The 21454-nt window shown below is 43.8% G+C and overlaps 1 protein-coding gene across 1 annotated transcript in view; it reads left to right on the top strand.

Annotated features, from left to right (window-relative positions):
* Positions 1-907: 907 nt before the first annotated feature.
* The window catches only part of LOC115134073 (tetraspanin-9), a 139780-nt gene continuing 119233 nt past the window's right edge, over positions 908-21454 (top strand). Inside the window, exon 1 of the mRNA XM_029667661.2 lies at positions 908-2089. Within this exon, the coding sequence (XP_029523521.1) occupies positions 1709-2089 (381 nt within the window). The 5' untranslated portion in view covers positions 908-1708. The remainder of the gene's footprint in view (positions 2090-21454) is intronic.

A 21454-nucleotide genomic window follows, 5' to 3' on the forward strand; every position in this document is an offset into this window, starting at 1 on the left:
TGCAAATCTTTCATCCCCATCTCATAAAATCAGCATGTACGATATGATTGAAATGGCCTCTGTATCAGGGGGGGGGTGATATCTGATCTGGTAAAATGCATTTTTCTCTTTGTTCACAGATCATGTACATTTAGGCTTCTGACATTGTATTTCAAACCAGAGGGTTAGATAAATGTAAGGACGCAGCTCTAGAATATTAGAGCTGTAATATGTTGTCAGCTCCATGTGTGAAACAACTGAGAGAGTCGGTGTTTGACCCTGGGTTTCCATAGGAAAGTGTTGAGTATCTTTAAGCCACTCTCCCATTTCCATGCTTGAAATGGTGCAATAATTCCAAAGGCTGGGTCTCTGCCAATTTATCAGTGCTCCTTGCATGGAAGTGAGCCGACATTGTGCAACTGACGATTTTGTGACAAGGTCTGCATGAAGTAATCCTCCTAATCATGATCGTGCTCTGATGTCATCTTATCCAGCCTTTCACAAATAGAAAATAAATAGCCACTGTGAAAGTTAATTGAGCGTAAATATATCAAGTGTCTCAATGAAATCACAGGTTTGAAGGTTTTATCAGACTGTGCCAGAGAAGTCCACCCCACCCTTCACCCACACCACCAACACGTTTCCTTGGACTCTTTTTCGTATTATTAATGAATGGCCTTTCGGACCCCCTGAAGCACAGACAACACTGAGGAAATTAATGAACTTGTATAGCCAATGCTGTGTTATGATCAGCTTATTAAAGACATGGTCGGGGCACAGGGGAGGAGCTTGGGTTGTCTGTAGCCGCCTGCAACTGCCTCATTGGCTGCTCCCTCAGCAGTGGGGAGGGGTTGATGAGAGACAGGGAGCAAGAGAGTAAGAGGGAGAGCAGAGAGAAGAGGGGGGGGACAAGGGCAGTGCTCTAGTTAAGGGGGATAGGATAGGGAATGCCTGTTAGATGAATCTTGCCGGTAATAGCACACATCAGCCACGGCACTGCGACTGACAGCACAGGCAGAGAGCGGGGGGACTGAGCAGCTGAGCACAGAATTGTACAATGAGAGAGAGAGAGAGAGAGAGAGAGAGAGAGAGAGAGAGAATAACTGAATCAGATTATCATCAGCACGTTGGAGAGCGCAAAGCACAGAGGACTGTGTGAGCGCAGGAAAGGAGGAGAAGAAGAGGAGAGAGGAATACAGATACAGGATTGTGTTGTATGGGGGGAGGCAAAAGGTTCCAGCTCCCCAGGCAGAAATCAGTCCTGAGGTCAGCAGTAGGGAGGAAGAAGTGGAGCAGCTGAGAGTTGGAGAGAAAGATTCACAGGCACACACACAGCACAGCCGTGTGGAGATCCAGGGGACACTATTGAAACTTACTGACTCAAGGACGTAGCTTGCTGTAACTCATCAGGGTAATAATGCTCCTCGCTGGACTAGGACTTCTCTGCATGGCCAACTCAGGAGCATGAGAGCAGACATTGGACAGGCAGACGACACATAGAACCGGGAATATTGCCTGTGTCTTCCTTTTACTTACCCAATACAGTTTAGTTGTGCCATTGTTGGGGGGATAGAAAGATTCAGAGTTTCTGGGCTTGGAGAGAACCAGTACAGATCAGAGAGGGAGAGAGGAGACTGCTGGAGGGGGAGAGTTGTGTCCTCTCATCTCTGAGACATGGTAGAGTGTGTTACGGTAGAGAGCCCCTCAGCAGCAGTGTTAGCCCAAGAGCATGGAGAAGTCCAGCAGTGAGGAGTCAGCCATTCACCGCAGCCCATCCGTGGATAGCCTCGACTCCGACTTTGTCCGCGACTCCACGTCTGGCCGCCCATTCGGCGGCCGCGGCTTCACCGCCGGCGCGTTCTACGGCTCTACGGGGCCGCGCGGTACCACGGCACAGGGGCAGGTTGGGACAGCGGCCGACACCAGCGTCAACATCGGAGGAGACAAGAGCAGCAATAACAAGTACACGGCGCCCAAAGGCAGCAAATACGTGGTCTTTTACCTGGATCTATCATTTGTGTTCCTTTTAGAGTTCAAGAAGTACAACATGGCACGGGGCTGTCTCTGCTGTTTGAAGTACATGATGTTCTTCTTCAACCTCGTCTTCTGGGTAAGCAAAGCATTATTTTACTATGTTGTTCTTCTCTTTCACATCTCTCCATCATGCGTTCTCTCTTTTTTGGGGTGCTAGTTATATATCTGTATGGATGTAGAAGCAGTGTGATGCTGACAAGTTACTCAGCAGATACAAATGTAAAAGTAGTAGTCATTCGTTTAACAGTCATATGAGCAAGACAAGATGATAAAATGCCATATTACATAATAGTTGTAACCTGATATACTGATCATTTAAAGATTTCTCTTCAGGCATATGTGAGAGAAAGATTTATGCTGGGGCTCATAATAATTTGCATGTTACTATTCCTGGTTGTCATTGAGTCGTTGAAATGGTTGCTGCACCATGTCTCCCTGTGTGTGCTCTGCTGGGGCTGCCACTCATTCAGATGGCTTTACACCATGGGTCCTCATGGGTGCTGCTGATTTACTGCAAACATTATGAGTATTTAGCGTGTTAAGTTGTCTAGGCAAAGGACAGTATGAGATGGAAGCATGACATATCTGTGGATTGATTATGAATGATTTAGAATGACTGAGAATGTTTCCATTCATTTTGGTGAGCCACTGAAGAGAAGATAGATAGGATTAATCTGATTTGTGGTTTTTATTTACTTTGTATTTCACACATTGACATTTTTTTAATGTTTTGGATTTAAAGATTGGGCTGTGCCACTAAAAATTGAAAATCACAAATGTAGCTGGATTTTCTATATGTTTTACACCTTTAACAGCACTTCCACCCATCATCCAATCATCCAATCAAATATCCCAGTTTTGATTTCAGTGGACATAACGTTTGCATCTGTTGTTTTGTTTGTGAAAGTGGGCATCCCCTGGAATATTGAACCAGTGGATTACGGGGGCTTAGTTGATGGGCCAGAGTCTTTTGTGTGGAGCCAATCATGCGTGAAGCATAATAACATCACAACACAACAGGGTCTACATCTCCAATCACGTCACCACTAGCCTACTACGTGCACCCTGCAATCTGGGGCACATCTGAGGCTCAGGCTCCAGGCTGCTGCACATTATATCTGAACTATAGTGAGACCAACTGTCCACAGCACAGAGCAGATTCCAATGTAACTCAAGGGCAAAACATCCACGCAGGGCCAGAGGGGTATGTCTGTCTGATTGGCAAGGCAGGCTCAGATCAGGCAAGGTGTGTTTACAGTTCGTGTGGAATCTGGAGGGATCAGAGGCTAGGCCGGACCGATGGATGGCGGCTGAGGTCATTGTGTCAGTGCTGCCCTCACTTTCCCGGGGCCTGTGTTGCTAAATCTGTACTTAACCCCTATTGGTGAACATAAACCCCCACGTCAATAACCTGCAGCTCTAGCTCCACACTGGGAGGAGGAGGAGGAGGAGGAGTAGGAGGGAGGGAGTGGGGAGAGTAAAGGTTACCACTGCATGTACCCTCCTGGGGTTGGTTAGAGTAAAGGTTACCACTGCATGTACCCTCCTGGGGTTGGGGGGAGTAAAGTTTACCACTGCATGTACCCTCCTGGGGTTGGGGAGAGTAAAGGTTACCACTGCATGTACCCTCCTGGGGTTGGGTAGAGTAAATGTTACCACTGCATGTACCCTCCTGGGGTTGGGGAGAGTAAAGGTTACCACTGCATGTACCCCCCTGGGGTTGGGGGGAGTAAAGTTTACCACTGCATGTACCCTCCTGGGGTTGGGGAGAGTAAAGGTTACCACTGCATGTACCCTCCTGGGGTTGGGTAGAGTAAATGTTACCACTGCATGTACCCTCCTGGGGTTGGGGAGAGTAAAGGTTACCACTGCATGTACCCTCCTGGGGTTGGGGAGAGTAAAGGTTACCACTGCATGTACCCTCCCGGGATTGGGGAGAGTAAAGGTTACCACTGCATCTACCCTCCTGGGGTTGGGGAGAGTAAAGGTTACCACTGCATGTACCCTCCTGGGGTTGGGGAGAGTAAAGGTTACCACTGCATATACCCTCCTGGGGTTGGGTAGAGTAAAGGTTACCACTGCATGTACCCTCCTGGGGTTGGGGAGAGTAAAGGTTACCACTGCATGTACCCTCCTGGGGTTGGGTAGAGTAAAGGTTACCACTGCATCTACCCTCCTGGGGTTGGGTAGAGTAAAGGTTACCACTGCATCTACCCTCCTGGGGTTGGGGAGAGTAAAGGTTACCACTGCATGTACCCTCCTGGGGTTGGGGAGAGTAAAGGTTACCACTGCATGTACCCTCCTGGGGTTGGGTAGAGTAAAGGTTACCACTGCATCTACCCTCCTGGGGTTGGGGAGAGTAAAGGTTACCACTGCATCTACCCTCCTGGGGTTGGGGAGAGTAAAGGTTACCACTGCATGTACCCTCCTGGGGTTGGGGAGAGTAAAGGTTACCACTGCATGTACCCTCCTGGGGTTGGGTAGAGTAAAGGTTACCACTGCATGTACCCTCCTGGGGTTGGGGAGAGTAAAGGTTACCACTGCATGTACCCTCCTGGGGTTGGGTAGAGTAAAGGTTACCACTGCATCTACCCTCCTGGGGTTGGGTAGAGTAAAGGTTACCACTGCATCTACCCTCCTGGGGTTGGGGAGAGTAAAGGTTACCGCTGCATGTACCCTCCCGGGGTTGGGGAGAGTAAAGGTTACCGCTGCATGTACCCTCCCGGGGTTGGGGAGAGTAAAGGTTACCACTGCATGTACCCTCCTGGGGTTGGGGAGAGTAAAGGTTACCGCTGCATGTACCCTCCCGGGGTAGGGTAGAGTAAAGGTTACCACTGCATGTACCCTCCTGGGGTTGGGTAGAGTAAAGGTTACCACTGCATCTACCCTCCCGGGGTTGGGGAGAGTAAAGGTTAACACTGCATGTACCCTCCTGGGGTTGGGGAGAGTAAAGGTTACCACTGCATGTACCCTCCTGGGGTTGGGGAGAGTAAAGGTTACCACTGCATGTACCCTCCTGGGGTTGGGTAGAGTAAAGGTTACCACTGCATGTACCCTCCTGGGGTTGGGGAGAGTAAAGGTTACCACTGCATGTACCCTCCTGGGGTTGGGTAGAGTAAAGTTTACCACTGCATGTACCCTCCTGGGGTTGGGTAGAGTAAAGGTTACCACTGCATGTACCCTCCTGGGGTTGGGGAGAGTAAAGGTTACCACTGCATGTACCCTCCTGGGGTTGGGAGAGTAAAGGTTACCACTGCATGTACCCTCCTGGGGTTGGAGAGAGTAAAGGTTACCACTGCATGTACCCTCCTGGGGTTGGGGAGAGTAAAGGTTACCACTGCATGTACCCTCCTGGGGTTGGAGAGAGTAAAGGTTACCACTGCATGTACCCTCCTGGGGTTGGGGAGAGTAAAGGTTACTAAACCGTTGATCTACGTGCGTGGGTGCACGTGGATGGAGTGGGATTTTTAGAGTGGCGGACACCTTTTGGTAACATGAAATCCTCGCAAACTAGCTAGCAAGTATTTGTATACTTCCCGGTGTAACTTAAAACATTATCCCAGTTTGATATGCTGCTTGTGTATTCATTCCCATATCAGTTCAAATAGAAAAATAAAACATGTTTTGGTCACAGAGAAAAAAGCACATTGCTTCTCAACACAATACCTTTTTGGGTGGTGTCTTGTTGTTTGGTTTACTGTTTGAACAGTCACTGAGATTATATTTGGTTAGCAATGTAAAATAGGCTACTTTGATAATTAGCCTATATAGACTATAGATCAGATCAAGTAGCCAAGGGATACCACTGACCCTGCTCCCACAGCTGCGGAAGGAAGGACACAGCATGTCTCAATTTTCAGGTAGTAAATAAGTATGCTGAATGCTGGAGCATATTGCAAGTAGCCACCCCTTTTGTAACAAAAACAACATTAGAACTAGTGATGGGAAGTTTGGCTTTTTTTACGGACTGTAATCTTCTCGAGTCATTCTGTCAAAAGAACAAATATTTCGGCTCATTTGGTTCATTTGAGTCAGTAATGCCCAGAGAACGCAGGACCCCCTACCAGTGACGATGAACTGAAAACTGGAAATGGTCATGATTCTACAAGCCTGTTGTTCTCACATCCCGTTCACCATTATTGGAGCTGTCATTTATGACTGAGACTTGTAAAAGTGTGCTTTAAACTAGCTGTTCCCAAACTGTTTTACTCGGGCCTCCCTTCCAGCATTGGAGAACATCCCGTGCGAGCGCATGCCTTGTGCTTCAAGTTACCACTGTAAGCCCTGTGGAGGGAATGGAGAATGAGGAAGTATAGCGAAGCTGGTGTGCGGCTCAGGGGAGGCCACCTCCGCACCACCACTCCAATCTGGAGTGTCGGAGCTGAGGCCCTGGGCAGGTAGAGTAACCTTGCGAGTGCCACAGGGAGAGCAGCTCTATCCCAGGTGTGTCAGGATACAGGGCTGCTTTTTACTCTGTCCCCAGTTCCCATGCCCCTCTGTCTAGAGGCAGGGGTGGGACTGATTGAAGCCTGTGGTGGGCCCCAGTTCAGGGACAGACAGAGGAGCATGGGAACTGGGGGAAAGGATACTCTACCTGCCCAGGGCCTCAGCTCTGACACCTCAGATTGGAGCGGAGTTGGCCTCCCCTGAGCCGCACACCAGCTTCGCTATACTCCCTCATCCTCCATTCCCTCCACAGGGCTTACAGTGGTAACTTGAAGCACAAGGTAAACAACGGCAGGCACTCCACACATTACATTTACATTTCAGTAATTTAGCAGACGCTCTTATCCAGTGCGACTTACAGTTAGTACATTCATCTGAAGATAGCTAGATGGGACAACCACATATCTCAGTCATAGTAAATACATTTTCCTCAGGAAAGTAGCTATCACCAAAGTCAGTGCTAGTATGAGGCATGTCCAATGCACTTATCTCCAGGCCTCTTCCGCAGTTGTTGACCATCTGGCTTCTCTTACTTATGTGGATTAGTGTTAGTCTGAGCTGCGGGGGGTCAGAGTATCTGGTGGGTTAGTAGTCGGGATTGAAAGTCTCCTTCGGGTGACGCACAGCACCAGCAATAAAGCCAATGTTTATGCCAATCACATTGAATCACAGTGGCTTTGCTCAAAAGACAGTGATGACTGGACTACATGTTGGTTTGACACACAGCAAGATTCTGTTGGCTGTGATTTCCTCCAGCATGTGTGTCAGCTAGCAGACTGGCGCTGGTGTATTTGCAGCCCCCTGCTCTGTGTTCTCTCTCTCTCTCTGCTGTCTGACAGAAACTCCGGTCTGCTCTGCCCTCCTTCACTCTCTCCACTATTAATCGGTTCCTTCTCCCTAAAACCTCCCTGTTTCCTTCCTTTCTCTAACACTTCCTTTGTTAGGGAGGGCAGTGAGCCTGGAGCCCACATCCCACCACTCTGTCATTATTATAATATATCAAAAGCAAAGCCTCATTTTGATATTTATATTTAGAGAATAAATGTCCGTTCAGCATCCTTATAAAGTGCCAAAGCAGTGGTGATATCGAAGCTAATCTTTTGTGAGGGGAGTAGAGAAACCAACTGTCCATTCATCAATTCCTATGCTTGCTTATTTATATGCCATTTGGATGACATGTTGGAAGACACACTATGAGTCGGACAGCAAGATTGGGTTTGCTGTGATTTAGCTGATTGGAGTTTCTGTATTTAAGTTGACGTTTTTGTTTTAAATGTTGCTAGCCACCACCCAAATAAAATAGTTTCAAACCTATTGACAGTTTCAAGGTGTGTGTGTGTGTGTGTGTGTGTGTGTGTGTGTGTGTGTGTGTGTGTGTGTGTGTGTGTGTGTGTGTGTGTGTGTGTGTGTGCGTGTGCGTGCGTGTGCATGCGTGCGCGCGCGCGTGTGTGTGTGTGTGTGCGTGCATGTGTGTGTGTGTGTGTGCGTGTGCACGCGCTTTCCTAGTTGAATGGTAACTCTATAAAGCATTGCCTTGGTAAACATTTCACTCATGCTGTCCCATTCCTCCATAACACGGGTTTCGATACAAGGTGTCGAAGCAATTTGCCTGCTATTTTCGGCCCTCACAGAGTGCTAAAAAGTTCACTAATCCACAGCCCCTCGGCCCCAATGGACTTCAAATTGTAACAACCATAATGACGTCCTCTCTCACCAGAAGTCTATCACAAGTTACCTTAATCCCTTACTGCTAGGGGATGTATAGGTTGTGCTGAAATAGAGGTGCACTGAATTGTTTGAAATCCTGAAACCAGCTTTCAAACATTCATAATGCCTTACATGGAATTCCAATACCGCCATGCAAACTGATTAATGAGGCTTGTGCTGTTTACGAATGGCCTAAGTAACACATTACTAATCGACCTGGCCCGGGTATCCTGGAAGGATATTGACCTCATTCCGTCAGTAGAAGATGCCTGGTAATTCTTTAAAAGTGCTTTCCTCATCATCTTAAATAAGCATGCCCCATTCAAAAAATATAGAACAGGAACAGATATAGTCCTTGGTTAACTCTAGACCTGACTGCCCTTGACTAGCACAAAAACATCCTGTGGCGTTCTGCATTAGCATCGAATAGCCCCCGTGATATGCAAACAATATACACAGGCAGTTAGGAAAGCAAGGGCTAGCTTTTTCGAACAGACATTTGCATCCTGTAGCACAAACTCCAAAGGGTTCTGGGGCACTGTAAAGTCCATGGAGAATAAGAGCACCTCCTCCCAGCTGCCCACTGCACTGAGGCTAGGAAACACAGTCACCACCGATAAATCTACAATAATTGATCATTTCAGTAAGCATTTTTCTATGGCTGGCCATGCTTTCCATCTGGCTACCCCTACCCTGGTCAACAGCTCTTCACCCCCCACAGCAACTTGCCCAAGTCTCCCCCATTTCTCTTTCACCCAAATCCAGATAGCTGATATTCTGAAAGAGCTGCAAAATCTGGACCCCTACAAATCAGCTGGGATAGACAATCTGGACCCTCTCTTTCTAAAATTATCCGCCAAAATTGTTGCAACCCCTATTACTAGCCTGTTCAACCTCTCTTTCATATCGTCTGAGATTCCCAAAGATTGGAAAACTGCCGCAGTCATCCCCATCTTCAAAGGGGGGGACACTCTAGACCCAAACTGCTACAGACCTATATCTATCCTACCCTGCCTTTCTAAGGTCTTCGAAAGCCAAGTTAACAAACAGATCACCGACCATTTCGAATCTCACCGTACCTTCTCCGCTATGCAATCTGGTTTCCGAGATGGTCATGGGTGCACCTCAGCCACGCTCAAGGTCCTAAACGACATCATAACCGCCATCGATAAAAGACAGTACTGTGCAGCCGTCTTCATAGACCTGGCCAAGACTTTCGACTCTGTCAATCACCACATTCTTATCGGCAGACTCAACAGCCTTGGTTTCTCAAATGACTGCCTTGCCTGGTTCACCAACTACTTCTCAGACATAGTTCAGTGTGTCAAATCGGAGGGCCTGTTGTCCTGACCTCTGGCAGTCTCTATTGGGGTGCTACAGGGTTCAATTCTCCGATTGACTTTTTTCTCTGTATACATCATGTTGCCGCTCTCGCTGCTTGTGATTCTCTGATCCACCTCCACGTAGACGACACCGTTCTGTATACTTCTGGCCCTTCTTTGGACACTGTGTTAACTAACCTCCAGGCAAGCTTCAATGCCATACAAATCTCCTTCCATGGCCTCCAACTGCTCTTAAATGAAAGTAAAACTAAGTGCATGCTCTTAAACCGGTCACTGCCCACACCTGCCAGCCCGTCCAGCATCACTATTCTGGACAGTTCTGACTTAGAATATGTGGCAACTACAAATACCTATGTGTCTGGTTAGACTGTAAACTCTCCTTCCAGACTCACATTAAGCATCTCCAATCCAAAATTAAATCTAGAATCAGCTTCCTATTTCGCAACAAAGCATCCTTCACTCATGTTGCCAAACATGCCCCCATAAAACTGACCATCCTACCAATCCTTGACTTCGGCGATGTCATTTACAAAATAGCCTCCAACACTCAAATTGGATGCAGTCTATCACAGTGCCACCCGTTTGTCACCAAAGCCCCATATACTACCCACCACTGCGACCTGTATGCTCTCGTTGTCACGACTTCCGCCGAAGTCAGCCCCTCTCCTTGTTCAGGCAGCGTTCAGCTGTCGACGTCACCGGCTTTCTAGCCATCGCCGCTCCATTCTTCAATTATCTATTGGTTTTGTCTTGTTCCATTCACACCTGGTTTGCATTTCCCAATCACACTACATGTATTTTTTTTATATATATTTTTACCTTTATTTAACCAGGCAAGTCAGTTAAGAACAAATTCTTATTTTCAATGACGGCCTAGGAACACTGGGTTAACTGCCTGTTCAGCGGCAGAACGACAGATTTGTACCTTGTCAGCTCGGGGGTTTGAACTTGCATCCTTCCGGTTGCTAGTCCAACGCTCTAACCACTAGGCTACCCTGCCGCCTCATCTGTTCTATACATTTATGTTGTGTGACATTTGTGCACGCTATACACTTTGCCTTGTTGGCTGGAGGAGGTTTTTGACGCAGCAGCGTCAATCTGTATATCTCTCCTGACGTAATAAAGTGTGCGCCTGTTCTCTGCGCTCCCGCACCTAACTTCACCACAAGTACGCACACGCCTGATACTCGTTGGCTGGCCCTCGCTTCATATTCTTCACAAAACCCACTGGCTCCAGGTCATCTATAAGTCTTTCCTAGGTAAAGCCCCACCTTATCTCAGCTCACTGGTCACCATAGCAGCACCCACCCGTAGCACGCGCTCGAGCAGGTATATTTCACTGGTCACCCCCAAAGCCAATTCCTCCTTTTGACAGCCTCTCCTTCCAGTTCTCTGCTGCCAATGACTGGAACGAACTGCAAAAATCACTGAAGCTGGAGACTCATATCTCCCTCACTAACTTTAAGCACCAGCTGTCAGAGCAGCTCACAGATCAATGCACCTGTACATAGCCCATCTGTAAATAGCCCATCCAACTACCTCATCCCCATACTGTTATTTATTTTATTTTTTTTGCTCCTTTGCACCCGTATCTCTTCTTGCACTCATCTTCTGCACATCTATCACTCCAGTGTTTAATTGCTATATTGTAATTATTTCTCCACTATGGCCTATTTATTGCCTTACCTCCCTTATCCTACCTCATTTGCACATACTGTATGTAGACCTTTTCTTTTTCTATTGTATTATTGACTGCACGTTTGTTTATTCCATGTGTAACACTGTGTTGCTGTTTGTGTGGCACTGCTTTGCGTTATCTTGGCCAGGTTGCAGTTGTAAATGAGAACTGGTTCTCAACTAGCCTACCTGGTTAAATAAAGGTGTTCTCAACTAGCCTACCTGGTTAAATAAAGGTGTTCTCAACTAGCCTACCTGGTTAAATAAAGGTGTTCTCAACTAGCCTACCTGGTTAAATAAAGGTGTTCTCAACTAGCCTACCTGGTTAAATAAAGGTGTTCTCAACTAGCCTACCTGGTTAAATAAAGGTGTTCTCAACTAGCCTACCTGGTTAAATAAAGGTGTTCTCAACTAGCCTACCTGGTTAAATAAAGGTGTTCTCAACTAGCCTACCTGGTTAAATAAAGGTGTTCTCAACTAGCCTACCTGGTTAAATAAAGGTGTTCTCAACTAGCCTACCTGGTTAAATAAAGGTGTTCTCAACTAGCCTACCTGGTTAAATAAAGGTGTTCTCAACTAGCCTACCTGGTTAAATAAAGGTGTTCTCAACTAGCCTACCTGGTTAAATAAAGGTGTTCTCAACTAGCCTACCTGGTTAAATAAAGGTGTTCTCAACTAGCCTACCTGGTTAAATAAAGGTGTTCTCAACTAGCCTACCTGGTTAAATAAAGGTGTTCTCAACTAGCCTACCTGGTTAAATAAAGGTGTTCTCAACTAGCCTACCTGGTTAAATAAAGGTGTTCTCAACTAGCCTACCTGGTTAAATAAAGGTGTTCTCTACTAGCCTAGCTGGTTAAATAAAGGTGTTCTCAACTAGCCTACCTGGTTAAATAAAGGTGTTCTCAACTAGCCTAGCTGGTTAAATAAAGGTGTTCTCAACTAGCCTAGCTGGTTAAATAAAGGTGTTCTCAACTAGCCTACCTGGTTAAATAAAGGTGTTCTCAACTAGCCTAGCTGGTTAAATAAAGGTGTTCTCAACTAGCCTACCTGGTTAAATAAAGGTGTTCTCTACTAGCCTAGCTGGTTAAATAAAGGTGTTCTCAACTAGCCTACCTGGTTAAATAAAGGTGTTCTCAACTAGCCTACCTGGTTAAATAAAGGTGTTCTCAACTAGCCTACCTGGTTAAATAAAGGTGTTCTCTACTAGCCTACCTGGTTAAATAAAGGTGTTCTCAACTAGCCTACCTGGTTAAATAAAGGTGTTCTCAACTAGCCTACCTGGTTAAATAAAGGTGTTCTCAACTAGCCTACCTGGTTAAATAAAGGTGTTCTCAACTAGCCTACCTGGTTAAATAAAGGTGTTCTCTACTAGCCTAGCTGGTTAAATAAAGGTGTTCTCAACTAGCCTACCTGGTTAAATAAAGGTGTTCTCAACTAGCCTACCTGGTTAAATAAAGGTGTTCTCAACTAGCCTACCTGGTTAAATAAAGGTGTTCTCTACTAGCCTACCTGGTTAAATAAAGGTGTTCTCAACTAGCCTACCTGGTTAAATAAAGGTGTTCTCAACTAGCCTACCTGGTTAAATAAAGGTGTTCTCTACTAGCCTACCTGGTTAAATAAAGGTGTTCTCAACTAGCCTACCTGGTTAAATAAAGGTGTTCTCAACTAGCCTACCTGGTTAAATAAAGGTGTTCTCAACTAGCCTACCTGGTTAAATAAAGGTGTTCTCAACTAGCCTACCTGGTTAAATAAAGGTGTTCTCAACTAGCCTACCTGGTTAAATAAAGGTGTTCTCAACTAGCCTACCTGGTTAAATAAAGGTGTTCTCAACTAGCCTACCTGGTTAAATAAAGGTGTTCTCAACTAGCCTACCTGGTTAAATAAAGGTGTTCTCTACTAGCCTAGCTGGTTAAATAAAGGTGTTCTCTACTAGCCTACCTGGTTAAATAAAGGTGTTCTCTACTAGCCTACCTGGTTAAATAAAGGTGTTCTCAACTAGCCTACCTGGTTAAATAAAGGTGTTCTCAACTAGCCTAGCTGGTTAAATAAAGGTGTTCTCTACTAGCCTACCTGGTTAAATAAAGGTGTTCTCTACTAGCCTAGCTGGTTAAATAAAGGTGTTCTCAACTAGCCTACCTGGTTAAATAAAGGTGTTCTCAACTAGCCTACCTGGTTAAATAAAGGTGTTCTCAACTAGCCTAGCTGGTTAAATAAAGGTGTTCTCTACTAGCCTACCTGGTTAAATAAAGGTGTTCTCTACTAGCCTAGCTGGTTAAATAAAGGTGTTCTCAACTAGCCTACCTGGTTAAATAAAGGTGTTCTCAACTAGCCTAGCTGGTTAAATAAAGGTGTTCTCAACTAGCCTAGCTGGTTAAATAAAGGTGTTCTCTACTAGCCTACCTGGTTAAATAAAGGTGTTCTCTACTAGCCTAGCTGGTTAAATAAAGGTGTTCTCAACTAGCCTACCTGGTTAAATAAAGGTGTTCTCAACTAGCCTAGCTGGTTAAATAAAGGTGTTCTCTACTAGCCTACCTGGTTAAATAAAGGTGTTCTCTACTAGCCTAGCTGGTTAAATAAAGGTGTTCTCAACTAGCCTACCTGGTTAAATAAAGGTGTTCTCAACTAGCCTAGCTGGTTAAATAAAGGTGTTCTCTACTAGCCTAGCTGGTTAAATAAAGGTGTTCTCTACTAGCCTACCTGGTTAAATAAAGGTGTTCTCAACTAGCCTACCTGGTTAAATAAAGGTGTTCTCAACTAGCCTACCTGGTTAAATAAAGGTGTTCTCAACTAGCCTACCTGGTTAAATAAAGGTGTTCTCTACTAGCCTACCTGGTTAAATAAAGGTGTTCTCTACTAGCCTACCTGGTTAAATAAAGGTGTTCTCTACTAGCCTACCTGGTTAAATAAAGGTGTTCTCAACTAGCCTACCTGGTTAAATAAAGGTGTTCTCAACTAGCCTACCTGGTTAAATAAAGGTGTTCTCAACTAGCCTACCTGGTTAAATAAAGGTGTTCTCAACTAGCCTACCTGGTTAAATAAAGGTGTTCTCAACTAGCCTACCTGGTTAAATAAAGGTGTTCTCAACTAGCCTACCTGGTTAAATAAAGGTGTTCTCAACTAGCCTACCTGGTTAAATAAAGGTGTTCTCAACTAGCCTAGCTGGTTAAATAAAGGTGTTCTCAACTAGCCTAGCTGGTTAAATAAAGGTGTTCTCAACTAGCCTACCTGGTTAAATAAAGGTGTTCTCAACTAGCCTACCTGGTTAAATAAAGGTGTTCTCAACTAGCCTACCTGGTTAAATAAAGGTGTTCTCAACTAGCCTACCTGGTTAAATAAAGGTGTTCTCAACTAGCCTACCTGGTTAAATAAAGGTGTTCTCAACTAGCCTACCTGGTTAAATAAAGGTGTTCTCAACTAGCCTACCTGGTTAAATAAAGGTGTTCTCAACTAGCCTACCTGGTTAAATAAAGGTGTTCTCAACTAGCCTACCTGGTTAAATAAAGGTGTTCTCAACTAGCCTACCTGGTTAAATAAAGGTGTTCTCAACTAGCCTACCTGGTTAAATAAAGGTGTTCTCAACTAGCCTACCTGGTTAAATAAAGGTGTTCTCAACTAGCCTACCTGGTTAAATAAAGGTGTTCTCAACTAGCCTACCTGGTTAAATAAAGGTGTTCTCAACTAGCCTACCTGGTTAAATAAAGGTGTTCTCAACTAGCCTACCTGGTTAAATAAAGGTGTTCTCAACTAGCCTACCTGGTTAAATAAAGGTGTTCTCAACTAGCCTACCTGGTTAAATAAAGGTGTTCTCAACTAGCCTACCTGGTTAAATAAAGGTGTTCTCTACTAGCCTACCTGGTTAAATAAAGGTGTTCTCAACTAGCCTACCTGGTTAAATAAAGGTGTTCTCAACTAGCCTACCTGGTTAAATAAAGGTGTTCTCAACTAGCCTACCTGGTTAAATAAAGGTGTTCTCAACTAGCCTACCTGGTTAAATAAAGGTGTTCTCAACTAGCCTACCTGGTTAAATAAAGGTGTTCTCAACTAGCCTACCTGGTTAAATAAAGGTGTTCTCAACTAGCCTACCTGGTTAAATAAAGGTGTTCTCAACTAGCCTACCTGGTTAAATAAAGGTGTTCTCAACTAGCCTACCTGGTTAAATAAAGGTGTTCTCTACTAGCCTACCTGGTTAAATAAAGGTGTTCTCTACTAGCCTACCTGGTTAAATAAAGGTGTTCTCAACTAGCCTACCTGGTTAAATAAAGGTGTTCTCAACTAGCCTACCTGGTTAAATAAAGGTGTTCTCTACTAGCCTACCTGGTTAAATAAAGGTGTTCTCTACTAGCCTAGCTGGTTAAATAAAGGTGTTCTCAACTAGCCTACCTGGTTAAATAAAGGTGTTCTCAACTAGCCTACCTGGTTAAATAAAGGTGTTCTCAACTAGCCTACCTGGTTAAATAAAGGTGTTCTCTACTAGCCTACCTGGTTAAATAAAGGTGTTCTCTACTAGCCTAGCTGGTTAAATAAAGGTGTTCTCAACTAGCCTACCTGGTTAAATAAAGGTGTTCTCAACTAGCCTAGCTGGTTAAATAAAGGTGTTCTCAACTAGCCTAGCTGGTTAAATAAAGGTGTTCTCTACTAGCCTACCTGGTTAAATAAAGGTGTTCTCTACTAGCCTAGCTGGTTAAATAAAGGTGTTCTCAACTAGCCTACCTGGTTAAATAAAGGTGTTCTCAACTAGCCTAGCTGGTTAAATAAAGGTGTTCTCTACTAGCCTACCTGGTTAAATAAAGGTGTTCTCTACTAGCCTAGCTGGTTAAATAAAGGTGTTCTCAACTAGCCTACCTGGTTAAATAAAGGTGTTCTCAACTAGCCTAGCTGGTTAAATAAAGGTGTTCTCTACTAGCCTAGCTGGTTAAATAAAGGTGTTCTCTACTAGCCTACCTGGTTAAATAAAGGTGTTCTCAACTAGCCTACCTGGTTAAATAAAGGTGTTCTCAACTAGCCTACCTGGTTAAATAAAGGTGTTCTCAACTAGCCTACCTGGTTAAATAAAGGTGTTCTCTACTAGCCTACCTGGTTAAATAAAGGTGTTCTCTACTAGCCTACCTGGTTAAATAAAGGTGTTCTCTACTAGCCTAGCTGGTTAAATAAAGGTGTTCTCAACTAGCCTACCTGGTTAAATAAAGGTGTTCTCAACTAGCCTACCTGGTTAAATAAAGGTGTTCTCAACTAGCCTACCTGGTTAAATAAAGGTGTTCTCTACTAGCCTACCTGGTTAAATAAAGGTGTTCTCTACTAGCCTACCTGGTTAAATAAAGGTGTTCTCAACTAGCCTACCTGGTTAAATAAAGGTGTTCTCTACTAGCCTACCTGGTTAAATAAAGGTGTTCTCAACTAGCCTACCTGGTTAAATAAAGGTGTTCTCAACTAGCCTACCTGGTTAAATAAAGGTGTTCTCAACTAGCCTACCTGGTTAAATAAAGGTGTTCTCAAGCCTACCTACCTGGTTAAATAAAGGTGTTCTCTACTAGCCTACCTGGTTAAATAAAGGTGTTCTCAACTAGCCTACCTGGTTAAATAAAGGTGTTCTCAACTAGCCTACCTGGTTAAATAAAGGTGTTCTCAACTAGCCTACCTGGTTAAATAAAGGTGTTCTCAACTAGCCTACCTGGTTAAATAAAGGTGTTCTCTACTAGCCTACCTGGTTAAATAAAGGTGTTCTCTACTAGCCTACCTGGTTAAATAAAGGTGTTCTCAACTAGCCTACCTGGTTAAATAAAGGTGTTCTCAACTAGCCTACCTGGTTAAATAAAGGTGTTCTCTACTAGCCTACCTGGTTAAATAAAGGTGTTCTCTACTAGCCTACCTGGTTAAATAAAGGTGTTCTCTACTAGCCTACCTGGTTAAATAAAGGTGTTCTCTACTAGCCTACCTGGTTAAATAAAGGTGTTCTCTACTAGCCTACCTGGTTAAATAAAGGTGTTCTCTACTAGCCTACCTGGTTAAATAAAGGTGTTCTCTACTAGCCTACCTGGTTAAATAAAGGTGTTCTCTACTAGCCTACCTGGTTAAATAAAGGTGTTCTCTACTAGCCTACCTGGTTAAATAAAGGTGTTCTCTACTAGCCTACCTGGTTAAATAAAGGTGTTCTCTACTAGCCTACCTGGTTAAATAAAGGTGTTCTCTACTAGCCTACCTGGTTAAATAAAGGTGTTCTCAACTAGCCTACCTGGTTAAATAAAGGTGTTCTCTACTAGCCTACCTGGTTAAATAAAGGTGTTCTCAACTAGCCTACCTGGTTAAATAAAGGTGTTCTCAACTAGCCTACCTGGTTAAATAAAGGTGTTCTCTACTAGCCTACCTGGTTAAATAAAGGTGTTCTCAACTAGCCTACCTGGTTAAATAAAGGTGTTCTCAACTAGCCTAGCTGGTTAAATAAAGGTGTTCTCTACTAGCCTACCTGGTTAAATAAAGGTGTTCTCTACTAGCCTACCTGGTTAAATAAAGGTGTTCTCTACTAGCCTACCTGGTTAAATAAAGGTGTTCTCAACTAGCCTACCTGGTTAAATAAAGGTGTTCTCTACTAGCCTACCTGGTTAAATAAAGGTGTTCTCAACTAGCCTACCTGGTTAAATAAAGGTGTTCTCAACTAGCCTACCTGGTTAAATAAAGGTGTTCTCAACTAGCCTACCTGGTTAAATAAAGGTGTTCTCTACTAGCCTACCTGGTTAAATAAAGGTGAAAATATTTTTTTTTATTAAAGTATTGAGAAGCTAAATCGATCAATAGTTTAGGTTAATAAAGACAATTCATATCCATCCGTAACAGTACAAAAGCACATCATCTTGCCATGTCCATTTTTACAAATATGGACATGACATATCTGATCCTCCTGCATTGGACCTTGCATTTAATCTCTTTACATTTACAAAGAAGAAATGTTGACGTAGTTGATATGCATTTAATTATTATACGTTTTGTATTTAGCACCCCCACAGGAGATGGTAAAGCCTTGGCTCAATATTCCTACACTAACCTGCTCTTTGAATATCCCCATTCTATACCCTCTCTCCCTGCCTGTGTCAAATAGCTAAGTGTCTGAGGAGATCAGTCTAATTTACCCATCTCCACCCACCCCGCTCCTTCGATCATCACACTGCTGCGTAGTATACCTCTGCAGAGCTCATTAGCTCGTGTAGCAGATCAAATGGGATATGGGCACGTATGTTTCACTCCAGGGGTGCCTAGAGGCTGGGGATTGGGGAGGTTTGGGGGCGGTAGATAGGGGGGTTGGTGGGGGGTGTAGTTTGTCAAAGAGTTATAGCAGATTATTTGTCTACTGTATAAATAATATCTCAGTCGGTTTGTTGAGTTAACTTTATTGATGTAGTATCAAGGTAACTTTTCTTTTCAGACAGTCAGGTTCTTCTTTCGTTCAGAGCTACTGCACTGTTTTTACATTGTTACAAAAATCCCCAACCTTTAATATCCAGAATAATGGGACTCTCAGTATGTTTTATTGTGCTACAATATTTACTAAGGAGCTTCATGCAAATAGGTGTTGAGTATAAAGTGTGCCCATGCTTGTCCTTGTTCTGTAAACTGTAAACATTTTCCTTGTAAATGTACAGCATCATATTGGCACCAAAGTTGCCAGCTTAATACGGTAATTTAGCTGCTAAAAACATTATTCCACTTCACAAAGATATTTACTAAAATAGTCTGAGCTTCATGTGTCTCACCTGACAGCATGAGGTTGGCACCAGAAACGGATCATTTGAATCTACAGTAGGCATAAACTACTGTATGTTAGAGTAATTTCACAGGAGGCATACAACCTACAGCATTAATGGTGTAAAAGACATTTACGCTATTTTACTGTACATTCTACAGTATTTTACGGTTGAAATTACAGAAAAATCTTAGTGTAGGCGGTGCTTGGAAACTTGTCTTTATCTCATGCCTCCACTAACTCCGCTAATCTGCAGTGAATTAATGTAGAATGTTAGACTAGCTCGTTTGCCTCGCCCTACTCAGCATTTTCCTCTGTCAACCAAAGGCAAATTAAGGAAATATCTATGCCCCTAGCCGCGCCAGCTCAGTCTCAACTCTGAGGGAGAAAGCTGGGACAATTTCTTTCCACTTGGTCTGCTGAGCGATAACTTGGTTTTGATTGGATTACCTCTCTGCTATTAAGTTAATAATTTTGGGCGGTTGGCTTTGATGCCCCTTGGCTGCAGACCGTAACACACTCAGTTTTCTGTGTTTGATGTAGCCATAGAATTAGGAATTAGAATACTAGAATGGACATGAAACTTCTTATGATGGTCCAAAGGTCAGCCATGTTGGTCAGGGAGTTGGTCAACCATGGTTTGCCAAAGCTGTGATAAGATATTGTGTAAAACAATGAATGTCACAAATGTATCTGCACTGTATGTGTGTTAGCAACCCAACCAGTTTCAGGGGAATGACTCCAGTAGTATTTCAAATTAACTGCCAGTATGCCAACATTTTATTCAAACAATGCAGTCAAACTCACAGCTTTCCAAGAAAACAAAATCTGATACATTTATGGTCTGTTTACATACACTGAGTATACCAAACATTAGGAACACCGTCCTTATATTGAGTTGAACCCTCTGCCCTCCCAGACTCATCACGGTGTTGAAAGCTTTCCACAGGGTTTGCTGGCCTGGCCCATGTTGACTCCAATCCTTTCCACAGTTGTGTCAAGTTGGCTGGATGTCTTTTGGGTGGAGGACCATTCTTTATACACACGGGAAACTGTTGAGTGTGAAAAACCTAGCAGCGTTGCAGTTCTTGACACAAACCGGTGCGGCTGGCACCTACTACCATACCCCGTTTAAAGGCACATCAATCTTTTGTCTTACCCATTCACCCTCTGAATGGCACACATACACAATCCATGCGCTCCAGCAGGTATATCTCACTGGTCATCCCCAAAGCCAACACCTCGTTTGGCCGCCTTTCCATCCAGTTCTCTGCTGCCAATGACTGGAAAGAATTGCAAAAATCGCTGAAGCTGGAGACTTATATTTCCCTCACTAACTTTAAACATCAGCTATCTGAGCAGCTAATCGATCGCTGCAGCTGTACATAGCCCATCTGTAAATAGCCCACCCAATTTACCTACCTCATCCCCATATTGTTTTTATTTACTTTTCTGTTCTTTTGCAAACCAGTATTTTTACTTGCACATCACCATCTGCTCATCTATTACTCCAGTGTTAATTTGATAAATTATTTATTGCCTTATCTCCTCACACCATTTGCACACACTGTATATAGACTTTCTTTTTTTTCTATTGTGTTATTGACTGTACGCTTGTTTATTCCATGTGTAACTCTGTGTTGTTGTTTGTGTCGCACTGCTTTGCGTTATCTTGGCCAGGTCGCAGTTGTAAATGAGAACTTGTTCTCAACTAGCTTACCTGGTTAAATAAAGGTGAAATAAAAAATTAAAAATGTCTCAATTGTTTCAAGGCTTAAAATTCCTCTAATCTGTCTCCTCCCCGTTGTCTACACTGATTGAATTGGATTTAACAGGTGACATCAATAAGGGATCATAGCTTTCACCTGGATTTTTCTATACTCAGTGTATATTTTAGAGGCTATTTATACAGAACATTTGTATAAAACCCGTATAAACTGTATTTATAATTATATGACAATATTTTAGGTCGCCTATAATTCCATTACACAATTTCTGATACATCACATGCCTTACTTTTATTGTCCTGCGTAAGTAAAAGCAGGAAATGCATCACCTATGCCTCTACTACCGTTAATTCCAATTAGACTGGTTTTGGATTTCTCCCTGATCAAGATGGCTGCCATTTTCACCCCATTATGGAACCTTGAGGGTTTATGACATAACTCCTCTTGTAATTTAATAGAATATTTATAGTTGTAGCTGCCATAGGGGATTTTGAGCCTCACTTTAATGGTCATCATGTGAGACTGTTGTCGGGTCGATCATGAGAATCCCTAATGTTTTCCAATTGAATTTATCAGGAAATTATATTAGCTGCCTGGTCCGTCTTACTGACTGGCCAGGTCCTCCAGAGGTTAGACATTCTGGGCTGAGGATCCATCATTGACTGTATCTAAGGGGTATTTCCCCAAGGTCACTATCCTGCAATTGATTCTATTGGGCTTGATTGCTTTCGCACCATAGCTCTCCATCCCTCATATCTAGATACCATCCTCCTCCTCCTCAACCTTCTCCTCATCCTCCTGCTTATCTC

This window comes from Oncorhynchus nerka, linkage group LG9a (genome assembly GCF_034236695.1).
Source record: "Oncorhynchus nerka isolate Pitt River linkage group LG9a, Oner_Uvic_2.0, whole genome shotgun sequence".
Taxonomy (NCBI): Eukaryota; Metazoa; Chordata; class Actinopteri; order Salmoniformes; family Salmonidae; genus Oncorhynchus; species Oncorhynchus nerka.